The sequence below is a fragment of the Apis laboriosa genome, unplaced genomic scaffold (assembly GCF_014066325.1).
Source record: "Apis laboriosa isolate Shangri-la unplaced genomic scaffold, ASM1406632v1 scaffold63_cov154, whole genome shotgun sequence".
In the NCBI taxonomy this organism is placed as follows: domain Eukaryota; kingdom Metazoa; phylum Arthropoda; class Insecta; order Hymenoptera; family Apidae; genus Apis; species Apis laboriosa.
The window spans coordinates 243,706-256,918 of NW_025223982.1; the positions used below are offsets into that span (position 1 = coordinate 243,706).

The following is a 13,213-nucleotide window of genomic DNA, read 5'->3' on the forward strand; positions in this document are numbered from 1 at the left end:
CATATTTTTTCTTATATGATATAATGAACTGTGTTCTATTTGAAGAAAAAAATTGTCAAATTAAATACATTGAAGATTATAATAAATAATGAGAAATTATAAAGTTAATTAAATTGTATACAGAATGTTAATATATTTTGGAACATCTTTGAAAAATTGATTCCAAAGATTAGAATTAATACAAAAGTTGTTGTATAAAAATCTTGATTGAAGCTTACTTACTACATTATAAACAATTAAAATTTATGTTAGATGAAAGAAATAGAACTATAGAAATTTTTGTTTATTTATATACATTAATTTTTATGTTTATTTTGACTTCTATATATTTGATTCAAAGATAATCCACAAATATATTAACACTTTTAAGTAATGATATGTTATCAGAAAATATAACAATATTATTTTGTAAAACAATAAATTTAAATTATAAGATTCTTTTTTTTTAACTACTTTTCTTCTTTATCACGACATAGAAGATTGTTTATTTCAGGTTGAAGAAATTCCATTACAACAGCTAATATCATTTCATCAAGAATAGTTTTTAATACTTCAATATCTCTGTAATGTAATTTTATAAAATCTTCAAAAATTAATAAACTTATATTAAAATTATTAAAAATATAAACAACTTACTGTTCTTCGGGAGATGCACATAATTCACTGTAATATTTAATTTTAGGTTCAGTACCACTAGTTCTTAATGTTACAACTAAACCATTTTTAAATGTAAATGTTATCATTTGATTAGATTTTGAAATAGGTAAAATGGCCTTGTTTTCTGGTTTTGTATTGTCATAACCAGTTGTTAAATCACGAATACCTATTATGGGATACTTTCCATTGAGAATATTTGTTGGATACTAAAAAATATTTAAAATTAAAGTAATATAATAATAATATTTTAAATATGTATTGTCTTACTGTATTTGGTTTTCCCAAATATGTCCGTAATCTTTCAAATATTTTCTTGATTATATTTGGTTCATGACATATACAATATGAATTCTTAGATATATGATATCCATATCTAAATCAAATATATACATGTCATAAATAAATATAAAATTATAAAATTATAAATTATAATTATATTATCATTCATATTAATAAATATTTCTAATATAAAATATGACAGAATTAAAACATTACATACTGATTATATATTTCATTTAACTTGTCATGCAGAGTTAATCCCATAGTTTCAAGATAAGCAGCTAATTCTGCTATATGCATTCCAGCGCTTATGCCATCTTTATCAAAAACTTTTGAACCACACATAAATCCAATAGCTTCTTCATATGCAAATAGAACTGTTTTACCCATTTTTTCTAATTCTATACTTTTATTACCCATCCATTTAAAACCTGTTAATGTTTCCTTTTGAAACAAAAGAAAGTATATGATAATAAAAATAACAAATATTTTAATTTTATTTTTAACATACATACTTCAAAATTAAATCCTTCTTGTTTAGCCATTGATGCTAAAATTTTACTTGAAACTGTAGATGCCAACATATATACATTTGAAAAGTCCGTATCAGTATGTTGTACTTGATATTTATGTATCATCCACCAACCCAAAAGTGCTCCCAATTCATTACCAGAAAAAATATACCATTCATCACTATTAAAATAATAAAAAATAATAAATAAATTCTAGAATTATATAAATATTAATGAAAAATATCATACTTCTTCATTTTTGTAGCACAAGCTACTCTATCTGCATCTGGATCATTGGCAAGAATAATAGAAGAAGAATTTTTATTTGCTACTTGTATGCTAAGATCTAGAGTACTTTTTCCTTCTTCAGGATTTGGAAATTTCACAGTTGGGAATTCTGGATCAGGTAATTTTTGTTCTTCCACTATTATAAATGGCTGTAATGAATAATAGCTATTGAAAAAAAATATAAATTAAATAAAATAATTAAAATAATATAAAAACTTTTTTAATGTTTTGTTTAATTTATTTATGTTTATTAATGTTTGTTTAATATGTTTATTAACATGTTTATTAATAATTTGACTAAAGCTGAATTATAAAAGTTTATATAATAAATCTTATTTAAAATAAATTTATATATAATAAGTATAAAAAAAGTTATAATAATACCTTAAAATTTGCAGCATTAAAAGCTGCAGTCATGTATTGATATCCAACTCCATGCATAGGAGTGTAAGTAAATTTTAATATTGTATTTTTATTTACTTCTGGATATAAAACAGTTTCTTTGAGATCATTAAAATAAGATTGCATAACATTGTCCCATGGATTTAGATATAAAGAATTTTCATAAATTTTTGTTATATTCCATGAAGATTCCATTGGTTCCAAATGATTAAATATATATTTTTGGATTTCTTTATCATGTGGTGATATTATTTGTGCACCATTCTCCCAATAAACTTTATAACCATTATCATTTTTAGGATTATGAGATGCTGTAATCATTATTCCAGCAGCACATTTATATTTTAATATACTATAAGGTATAAATGGAGTTGGTACAACTTTTGAAAAAAGATAGACTTTTATATTTTTTGCCATGAAAATTGCAGCAGTTAATTCTGCAAATCTAAAATAATATTGTAAATATTTTATTTAACATTAATAATATTCAAATATATATAATATATATACAATAATTATTATATGAAATTTATAACGATTAGAAATTATAAATTAAATAATTTTACCTTTTACTGCAATGACGTCCATCATATCCTATTATGATACCTTTTTCAGTTGCATCAACTATAGTATCAAGTAAATACATTGATAAGCCTTGACCAGTTTGAATTATAACTAAATCATTTATTTGATTATATCCTGGACCCATACGACCTCTTAAACCAGCTGTACCAAATTCAAGTCTTTTTAAGAATAAGGAAGATAATACTTTATTATTATTATTAAGGATGAGTTCTTGAATTTTATGTTCATGAATTACATCCTAAAAAATTATTAAACATAATAAATTAAACATATTTTCATAATTAACATATCTATTTGAAATATAATATATATATTAAATTATATTCAAAATATTATATTAAAAACCTTGTTCCATTTCAACCATTCATTGATTTTATTATCCAAATCAATATTTCCAGTATTAACAGAAATTTTTAAAGCCATCTTAAATATTTTTCAGCAATAACCTAAAATATAAAATGCAATTATGAATAAATATTTAATAATATTATTGAAATTAATTATATTTAAAAATATTATTGATGAATAATAAAAAAATAAATTTGTATTGTATAAAAAAAAATATTTTTATATTATGAATACAGGACAAATAAGTAATAATTAATTAGAAATTAATTAATTAATTAAAAACAATTAATTTTAGTTATTAAAATTAATTATATTTTATATATTTTTCTATTGTGATTATTAAATTAAAAAAATTTTTTTTTTTAACTTAAGATTTAATTAGATGATTTACGAATATATATAAAAAATTATTATTAATATTATATTAAACTTTAAAAAGATATATATATCGACATGTATTTATCAAATATAAAGAAAACTATATGTAAAATATAATAATAAATTCAACAATATCTATTTAAAAATTAAGATACTTACGAATAAAATAAAATATTCTTTAAATAAAAAAATTAAATGATATTTTAATGTAATAAAAACTTAGAAAACGTAAATATAAAGATAATCTCATTGATGTGTTAAATACCGACTAACCTGTTAATAATATATATCACACCGGTAACAAGACATAAGTCAGTAGATCCTTTCAGTGCAGATTTTATTATATGGATTAAAATTTAATTTTATAAATATTTTTTTATACACAATTTGTGTTGATTTATAAATTAAATATATAAAATAAGTTATTTTTAATTTTTTAAAATATTCTTATGTTGTAAATAGTGATCAGTTTAATATACATGAGGTATGTATACTTATACGAGGGTAGAAAATTATTATCCAGATTATTTGTCTTTAATTTCAGGAAAATATACAAAATATTATACGAATTATTTAAATTTTTGTTTTTATTTATATTATCATTCTTACTTATAACTTTATACTACTGTTATTATTTATAATATTATATTATAATATTATACTATTAACTATCAACTATTAATGATTCAATAATGAGTGATTAATAGTGACAGAATTAAAAATGTATTCTATTAGACAAAAGGTTGTATTTCAATTCATTATATTAATTCACCCAAAATTAGCATATTTTTACTTTTTTCTTTTAGTATGAATGAAATTCAAGTATAATATATTTAATTTTTACCTTTGGAAATCAAAACAATGATTAGGACTGCTAAAAGATTATTCTGGCATAAATGTAAAGCCTATTATATACCAGATCTGAACATGCATAGATTTTTTATTAAACTTCTAAAAACTCTATGAATAACAGGTATTTTCATTTTTAACTTTTTATCAAATTATGATAATAGTAATTCATAAAATTCATTTAAAAATTTATGTCATTGTATTTATTTTAAAAATTATATATTTATATATTAATTATATCGATTGTTTCATAGACAATATTTTTATAAAATGGATATTGGAATTGTTAAAATTGCTGAAGATAAAGATTTTGAGAAATTGAAACAATTGTATGATAATAATAATGATTGGAGATTAGATTATAATAAACCTGATTTATCAGTTTGGACAAAATCTGTATCAGGAATTAGTTTTAGAATGGTAAAAGTAGGTATTTTTTAATTAATTTTTTAATTTGCTGTTATTCTTTGTAATTCTTTTAAAATTATTTATAATTTTATTTATTTAAATATTTTACAGATTAGAACTCGTTTTCCTGATGTTCTTCCAGAAACATTATATGATGTATTACATGATCCTGAATATCGAAAGGTTTGGGATACTCATATGATTGAATCAAAAGACATAGGTTTTTTTAATCCAAATAATGATATTGGTTATTATTCAAGCAAGTATTTAATACTATTGATTAATTCTATTTGTTTATATAAAAAGATTATAATTATTTATATAAAAATAATATGTATATATATATATATATATATATATTAATTAGTGGCCTGTCCATCTCCATTGAAAAACAGAGATTTTATTCTACAAAGGTCATGGCTTGATACTGGTATAGAGCAATTAATTTTGAATCATTCTGTTTTTCATAAAGATTATCCTCCACGGAAACAATTTGTTCGGGCAACATCTTATCTTACAGGTAAAATTTGAAATATAAATTTCATTATTTATCTATATGTATTTATATTATTTCATTATTAAATTCTTTAATTTAAGGATATATTGTAAGACCATCTCGAAATGGTGATGGTTCTGAATTGGGTTATGTATCTCATACTGATCCACATGGAAAATTACCAGTTTGGCTTGTTAATAAAATTACACAAATATTTGCTCCAAAGGTATATACTTTTATGTTTATTTATGTTAAATTTTTAAACTATATTTTTTATTTTAGATGGTTAAAAAGTTACATAAAGCTTCTGTAGCTTATCCTAATTGGAAATTAGTTAATAATCCAAATTATAAACCTTGGCATTTTCCTGAACAAATTGCATCACCTCGTATAAGAATTGAAGACGTAAGTTTTTCTGTAATTTTTTACAAAATTTTAGAGAGAAAATATATTTGATAAAATAGTAATTATAATTTTGAATACAATAATTAATAATAATTTAAATAAATTCATTAATAAATTGTTGTAGTGTGTAAAGTCTGCAGAAGAAAGAAATTCAAAGAATCATTATGTTGATGAATCAGAATTAAAAGAATCTATTACAATCGACAGTGATTAGATTGTTCAATATAGTAGGTCTTTATATTGAAAAAATAATATAATAATTAAAATTATAAACTGCAGTATTATGAAAGATCATAATATTAATAAAGCTTAATAAAATTTGATTTATATATATAAAATATATATATATATATAGAATGTTATTAATTTATGAGATACTTTTAGAAAATTGATTTTAGAGACTAAAACAAACATAAAAATTGTTATATAGAAATCTTGATTGAAATTCATTTATTAAATTATAAGTAATTTAAGTTGCATTAGATAAAGCAATAATGTAATACATATAGAATGATTTTATTTACTATCTTATTTTATTATTTTATACTTTTATCTTATTTTATCTAACACAAACTTAAATAATTATAATTTAATAAACAATACTTAACCAACATTCTTATATTAATTTTTGAATTTGTTTATTTTGAGAGTTTGTCTCTAAAATTGATTTTCCAAACTGATTTTCCCATAAATATAATTAACATTCTATATAATTATAAAATATATATATATATATATGTACATATACATGAATTATTTAGCATAGACTTATTTAAAATTCATTAATTATATTAATAATAATAGTATCACAATTGTTAATATACTGAATATTATTACAATGAAAGATATAATTAATATATTTTATAGTCTGCCTTGTATTAAATACTAATTAGAATTCATTATTGAATTGAAGATATGTGTTATTGATATATGTATTGTTGAAAGTATATGTTACATATGATTTAATTTAATACATAATAGTCTTGATTTTAAACTTATATTTATTTGTATATATTTCTTAATATGAATATTTAATTTATTATATATTGTAATTTTTTTTTTTAAATGAGGGACGATCATTAAAGATATAAAAGATTTAAAAGTTATTTAAAATTAAAATAATTGCATTAGCTCAATACATAGATAATGATTATAAATTATAAAAACATTTTTGTATCATACTAATGTTTTTAAAATATTAATTAGAATAGAATAGAAGTAAAAATAATAATTATATATATAATAATAGTATTATTTAAGTTTTTTAAACATAATGTTGAATTATAATATTTTTTATTTTTAATAATTTTATAATTTGAAATATGTGATAATTTTTTATAAATGAAATGTAATTATTTTATGAGAAATTTTTTTTTTATTTTATTTTTAAAATTAGATTCTTATTGATTGCTACATATTAATTAATTTGTTCTGACAATAATTATAGATAGTTAGAAGTACACATATGCATCAAATAAGATAAAATTTTTTAGTTTTTAATAATTTTTTAGTTAATAATAATTTTTTTATTTAGAAGTTTTTATATTTTATAAAAAAAATTTTTTTTCTAAAATATAAAAATTTCTAAGTAATTTTCTAAATTCAATAAATATTCTGTTTTAATTAAAATAGTTAACATATTTTTATATTATTTATACAATTTTATATTCAATGTAATTTTTGGAACTACATTTATATATTATATCATATATATATATATATATATATATATATATGTCAGAATATATTTTATTTATTGTGTTATTTTTTTATAATTTAGTGAATATTTCAATTTTTTAAAGAAAATTGATTTTATTTTTATATATTATTATATTTTGTATTATTGTTTTATAATTATTTAAATATTTTGAGCCTAATCCTAAATGCCTTAAAATGTAAATGCCTTAATATAAACATAAAATTAATTTATGCATATTTAACATATTTTCATCTGAAGTTATATTGAGCATCTTTATTTTCTTAATTACAATGTCAATTGAAAGACAAATAAATAATTGAAAATTTCATCATATAAATATAATATTTTTATCTAGAATTATATTATATATATTATATTTATGTCTAGAATTTTTATATTATATATATTTCTATATGTTTTTATATCGAAAAATGTAATCATTATATGAAAATATTTGTATTATTTTTAGAAATTTTTAAAATGATTATTTTTATACAAAATGTTTTGCAAACAGATAATATATTCTGTATTTAATTTATATTTTGTATTATGTTATTTAATATATATTGAATAATATAAATATCTTGATGCAAATTTAATATATAATACATAAAAAAAATATAAATTTAATATAATTTATTAATCGATAGTTGCATATCATTTTTTTCAATGTTTTAAATGTCTTATGTTTTATATACAATATGTGAATAGTATAATTTATTATTCATGTAAATATTATTTTTATCTGTTATATACATATGAAAATATTGATGATAAATATATAATACATTTTTATATTATATAATTATTAAAAAAATATATTAAAACAATATATAAAACAATTGCATTTAACATAAGTAATAGTTTTTATTATTATATATAATATTATATATAATATATTATATATAATATTATACATATTTAATTTGATGTATTTCATAAATTTTATAATTTTATTATTAATTTTATATAAGAAAGAATTTTCTAGTATTTATTTATATTCATTACATTATAATTTTTATATATATTTATATATATTTTGAATTATAATTTTATTAAAAAAATTAATAAGTTTGTGAAGTAGCATGTATTCAAATTATGAAATACATCAAATAATTTCTTTATTGTATTATATTTTTGAATGTTATATTATATTAGTATAAATATTTTTTATGAACAAATATAATTATAATCTAAATAAGGAAAATATTTTCATGTTAATATTAAAATTTAATAATCGTTATATATATTGTCTGATTCTTGATTTGTTTAAAATGTATTGTATAAAGTTGATATAAAATTGTTAAAATTTCTAATCAACTAATATCTTGTATCTTTTTACTCTTATACATAATATTACGTATAAATATTAGAAATTTTTCTAGTAAAAACAAGTACTTAAATTTTTGCTTAATAATAAATGTTATTAAGCTTCAAAATAAAAAAAGATCATTTGTTTAATATAAAATCTCACTATTATTATTATATACGTATTTTCATCATCACATTGTGTACGATATAAAAAAAACTGTACAATATTTTTGTTTTATAAAGATTACTTTTAAAAATATACAAGAAATATAAATGTTAATCCTAAAAGGGCACTTGAAAACCTGAGCGCGATTTCAAAATTTAAAATAAATAAGGCAGTTTTTATAATTATGAATTCATAAATTTCTTGCTTTAAAAATATACTTATTTGTATATATATATTTGTATACTTATTTGTAGTAATGTATTGTAATATTTAAATTAAAATGATAATAAAAAATGATGAGATATGAAATCGAATCGCTATTTACTTATATACTTATGTTATTATTATTAAAATCGGAAATGATTATATTATTTAATTGTTATTTAATTTGAAGTAAGAAATTTATGAACTTACCATCATAATTTTTTTTATTATAAATATAATTATGTTCTCAAGTTTTCTAACACCGTTTTAGAACATATAATAATCACATTATGTTTTATATATTATTTTAAATATATATTTTTAATAATTGTTTTTAATTAATTTGGTTTTTTAGCGCTGTTAATTGTTCCATGTATTCAAGATACAATCTTTGCCAACGAAGATGTCCTCCAATAATAGATAATATATCTTCCAAAAGTTTATGTTTTTTAATTCCCTATATAATGAATAGAAAAATATTGATATTATATTTATATAATTAATAATAATATATTAATAGAATAAATACTAAAATAATACCAAAATTAAAGGATCCCATATACTTTTAGAAGCTGATGTATGACTTGGACCCAAAAATTCATCTAGGATTAATCTCAAACGTTTTTCCAATCCATCTAAAAAAATGTTATTTTATAAAATATGAAGATAAAATTAAAAATATATCTATATCTATTATATCTATACCTTGAGTTAATAAAAATGATACTAAAGCCATGAGCCAATGCATATATTCTTGAGCACTTCCAAGAGCCTTAGAAGCAAGTAATTGTTGTTCTAAATAAGATACTACGCTTGGAGCACTATGTGGTAATCTCGGATTAGGGAAAGTATTTCCTGCTGTTCTAAATAGTCCTTCTTGTAAGGAAGATAATGGACCTTTGGGAGCTCTGTTTCCCGATGCACTTGATGCATTAAATGAAGCCCAACGCCATATAGGATCTTGACTATCGCCGATTAATAACCATGTACCTAATATTTTTTTATAAATATATTATATATAATGTATGAAAATATATGATTTTATTAATAATATAATTTATATACCCATTTCTTTATGATATATATATGCCCTAGCATTAGTGAAAGCTAAATGCGGCATCCCATTATATAAAGTACAGGACAATAAAGAAGTACCAGGTACTGCTAAATGTGCAGCAGATGTAGAAACTATCATTCTACATGAATATCCTATTTCCCAAACACGTACAGCACCACAACTTGATATAACCATTACCTAAAAATGTTGATACATTTTGAATAATAATTATCTTTAAATTAAAAAAATAAAAATAATAATTAAAAAATTAATACTGCATTTCCAACTGCATGAACTTTTGCAAGTGGTGCAGGTGGCGCTAAAGGTGGTGCTGGACGACATCCTTTTATAGGATGAAATGTATGCAGACTACCATCTTCTAATCCGAGTGCTATAACTGCCGGCGATGCTGCAAGTGCTACAGCACTATATCCCAAATACAAATCCCAAGTTGGTTCAGAATCTGTGCCTTTAAATACTTGTAAATGAGCTAAACCTTGGCTATTAGTAACAGTTACTGCATAATGACCAGCTTGTTGAGATAATGAACTGGACGGTTTTAATGGAGGCAGTATAATTTGATTTGTATTTCTTTCAGATGTAATTTTTGGTTTTTTGTTAAATGAAGTATGATATGATTTTGGTGTGGACTGATCACGACGTTTCAATGTAAGTGCAGAAGTTTGGCTATTTATATTCGTTGAATGTACAGAAGAAGTAACATTGGGTGTCACAACATCATTTCGTTTTTCAATAACAATAGAACTTTTTACTTGACTTGTAAATGTTGGTGTTCTTAATCTATTACTTGAAGAATCCCTAATTAAAAATAATTAATTTAATAAAAAAATACATACAAGAAATTATAATATTGTAAAAATAAAATCTCTAACTTACATTGTATCAGATGGTGGTGGTATAAACATTGGTGTTATTCGTCTTTTACCATCTGATGTTCTTGTTTCAATTTGCTTATTAATTGGACCTTTGGCAGGAGTAGTTGCAGTACTAGTGGGTGGATGTACTAAATTTGTATTTAAAAGTGTTGTAGTTTGTGTCGACGATACCGATGTTTTTAGATTAAGAAGTTCAGGTGCTTCCATTACTGTGCAACCACCTTGAACTAATGGTTTACCATATAAACGCTCATGAAGACTACTCTATAATAAAATAAAAATAATTATATACTAATAATAAATATACAATTTGTTATTAAAATATTTTGTATAATTTTATGTATAATACTTGTTCAGCAGGATCTAATGGTTGACCTAATTCTTGTTGTGTAAATTCAATAAGTACAACAGATCCATCCCAAGAACAAGCAGCTAATCGAAGACCACATGGTGACCAACTAGCATCTAAGACTGAGTGTGTAAATAATTCATGAATTACAACTAAAGGCCGTTTCAGAGATGTTAACCATACAGATAAAGAACGATCACGTGATCCTATAGCGACGCAACAATACTGTTGTGGTTTAGAAGAACCAGGTTGCTTCTTTTGTAAAATATTACCATTAAATCTCTGCAAAATATAAAGAATTAATGAATTAAATATTTAATAATTTTAAATATATAAATTATAAAATTTACTGTTTTTAGATTAAATATATACCACACATGTGACAGCTTTACGATGACCAACAAAATCTTTATCTTGTGTCCATCCATCTCTTTCAATTATTTGTGCTGTTGGACCTCCACCATTCATCGCATGAGCTGATACTAAATATTGTCCATCTGGACTCCAAGAAAGTCTTAAAACATGAGTTGTTCCACCACATTCATCAAATGGTTCTGATATTAGTGCAGCTTCTGTCCAATCTGTAGTACGCCATACTCTTAATGTTTTATCATCAGATTGAGATGCTAAATATTTTCCTACTGGATCCCATGTAATTCCTTTTACAAATCCAGTATGACCTTTTAAAACAGCTACAATAGCTGGAAATTTTGATGCATCCCATACGATTACACTGTTATCTACTGATGCAGAAGCTAACCATGGACTATGTGGTGCCCATGCAAGATCAAGTACATCAGCTTCATGTGAACGTAATGTAGCTATGCAACGCCATGTTTCAATACTGGATTTTCCACCAAATATTGAACTTCCACCTGATCCACCTGACAATCTCCAGATCATAATTAATTTATCTACACCACCTGATGCTAATAATCCAGTATTACTCCATCTCACACAATTGACACAAGCTATAAATTTTATATTATATTATATATTATTTAGTTTATCAATATAATATATTTTAGAAAACATACTAAATTTTATCATGTATCATACCAAGATGGTTATCTAATTGACATAACATTTTTGGAATATTTTCATCTAATTCTGCAATTTCATTAACTACTGGTTCCATATTCCATATAACAACTCTACCAGAATCACCACCTATAATTATTAATAATAGCAAATATAAATCAAAAACTATATAAATATATATAAATATATAAAATAACAAAATTAATGTATTTTTATAAAAAAATTGACAATAAATAAATAAATTAAAGGAATTAATATTATACCTTGACCACCAGTAGCAAATCTTTTCCCATCTGGATGTATATCCACGGAAAAGATTGAATATCCTAAAAAATAAAAATTTTATAATATGAAAATACAATTATAAACATTAGATAAATTTAAATAATACATTTTATACAAACCATCGTGAGTAACCCAATTAGGTTTTACTAGTTTCATAATGTTTAGTTTATTAAAATTTTATCAATTCAATGATTATTTTCCATAATTAAATATACTAATATTTAATTGGAATTTTTATTTCATTTGAACATAACACTTTGTTAAGTAGTATAACCTTAAATTAAAATACAAATACAACATATACATATTCTACTACCGGCAATATATTTTGGTGAATTTCTATGAACATATTAAAATTATTATGATATATGTAATAATTATGTAATATTGCACTTTTTAAATAATTTTTTTTACTTACGCAAAATATCATTTATTTTATATAGTTTAAGAAATTATTGTATTATAAATATAATATTGTCATAATAAAATATAAAAATGGCTTATATAAATAAAAATATAATATATATATATACGTATAATAATGATAAAATATTATAGATAATATTATTTAAAAAATTACATTTTAATTATGTAAATA

The 13,213-nt window shown here is 21.0% G+C and overlaps 3 protein-coding genes across 4 annotated transcripts; 1 reads left to right on the forward strand and 2 right to left on the reverse strand.

Annotated features, from left to right (window-relative positions):
* Nucleotides 1-129: 129 nt before the first annotated feature.
* LOC122718430 (glucose 1,6-bisphosphate synthase) lies at nucleotides 130-3,146 on the reverse strand. The gene is made up of 9 exons (XM_043943454.1): nucleotides 3,069-3,146; nucleotides 2,705-2,961; nucleotides 2,121-2,583; nucleotides 1,698-1,885; nucleotides 1,452-1,629; nucleotides 1,157-1,380; nucleotides 925-1,030; nucleotides 637-863; nucleotides 130-561 (listed from the first exon to the last, which is right to left on the reverse strand). The coding sequence occupies exons 1-9, from the start codon at nucleotides 3,144-3,146 to the stop codon at nucleotides 450-452; spliced, it is 1,833 nt and encodes a 610-aa protein (XP_043799389.1). The 3' UTR covers nucleotides 130-449.
* Nucleotides 3,147-3,625: 479 nt separating this feature from the next.
* On the forward strand, nucleotides 3,626-9,627 carry LOC122718387 (START domain-containing protein 10-like). 2 transcript variants are annotated; one of them, XM_043943385.1, is made up of 8 exons: nucleotides 3,626-3,933; nucleotides 4,256-4,422; nucleotides 4,553-4,724; nucleotides 4,818-4,965; nucleotides 5,074-5,226; nucleotides 5,304-5,428; nucleotides 5,485-5,607; nucleotides 5,732-5,869. In XM_043943385.1, the coding sequence occupies exons 2-8, from the start codon at nucleotides 4,412-4,414 to the stop codon at nucleotides 5,819-5,821; spliced, it is 822 nt and encodes a 273-aa protein (XP_043799320.1). In that variant the 5' UTR covers nucleotides 3,626-3,933; nucleotides 4,256-4,411; the 3' UTR covers nucleotides 5,822-5,869. The 2 variants fall into 2 exon arrangements, with proteins under 2 accessions (XP_043799320.1, XP_043799321.1); XM_043943386.1 differs by lacking the exon at nucleotides 5,732-5,869 and adding an exon at nucleotides 9,343-9,627 and having other exon boundaries at nucleotides 3,632-3,933.
* LOC122718386 (protein HIRA homolog) lies at nucleotides 8,949-12,884 on the reverse strand. The gene is made up of 11 exons (XM_043943384.1): nucleotides 12,735-12,884; nucleotides 12,594-12,656; nucleotides 12,349-12,459; nucleotides 11,662-12,260; nucleotides 11,290-11,571; nucleotides 10,942-11,204; nucleotides 10,320-10,863; nucleotides 10,053-10,242; nucleotides 9,693-9,977; nucleotides 9,528-9,622; nucleotides 8,949-9,444 (listed from the first exon to the last, which is right to left on the reverse strand). The coding sequence occupies exons 1-11, from the start codon at nucleotides 12,769-12,771 to the stop codon at nucleotides 9,322-9,324; spliced, it is 2,592 nt and encodes an 863-aa protein (XP_043799319.1). The 5' UTR covers nucleotides 12,772-12,884; the 3' UTR covers nucleotides 8,949-9,321.
* Nucleotides 12,885-13,213: the final 329 nt, after the last annotated feature.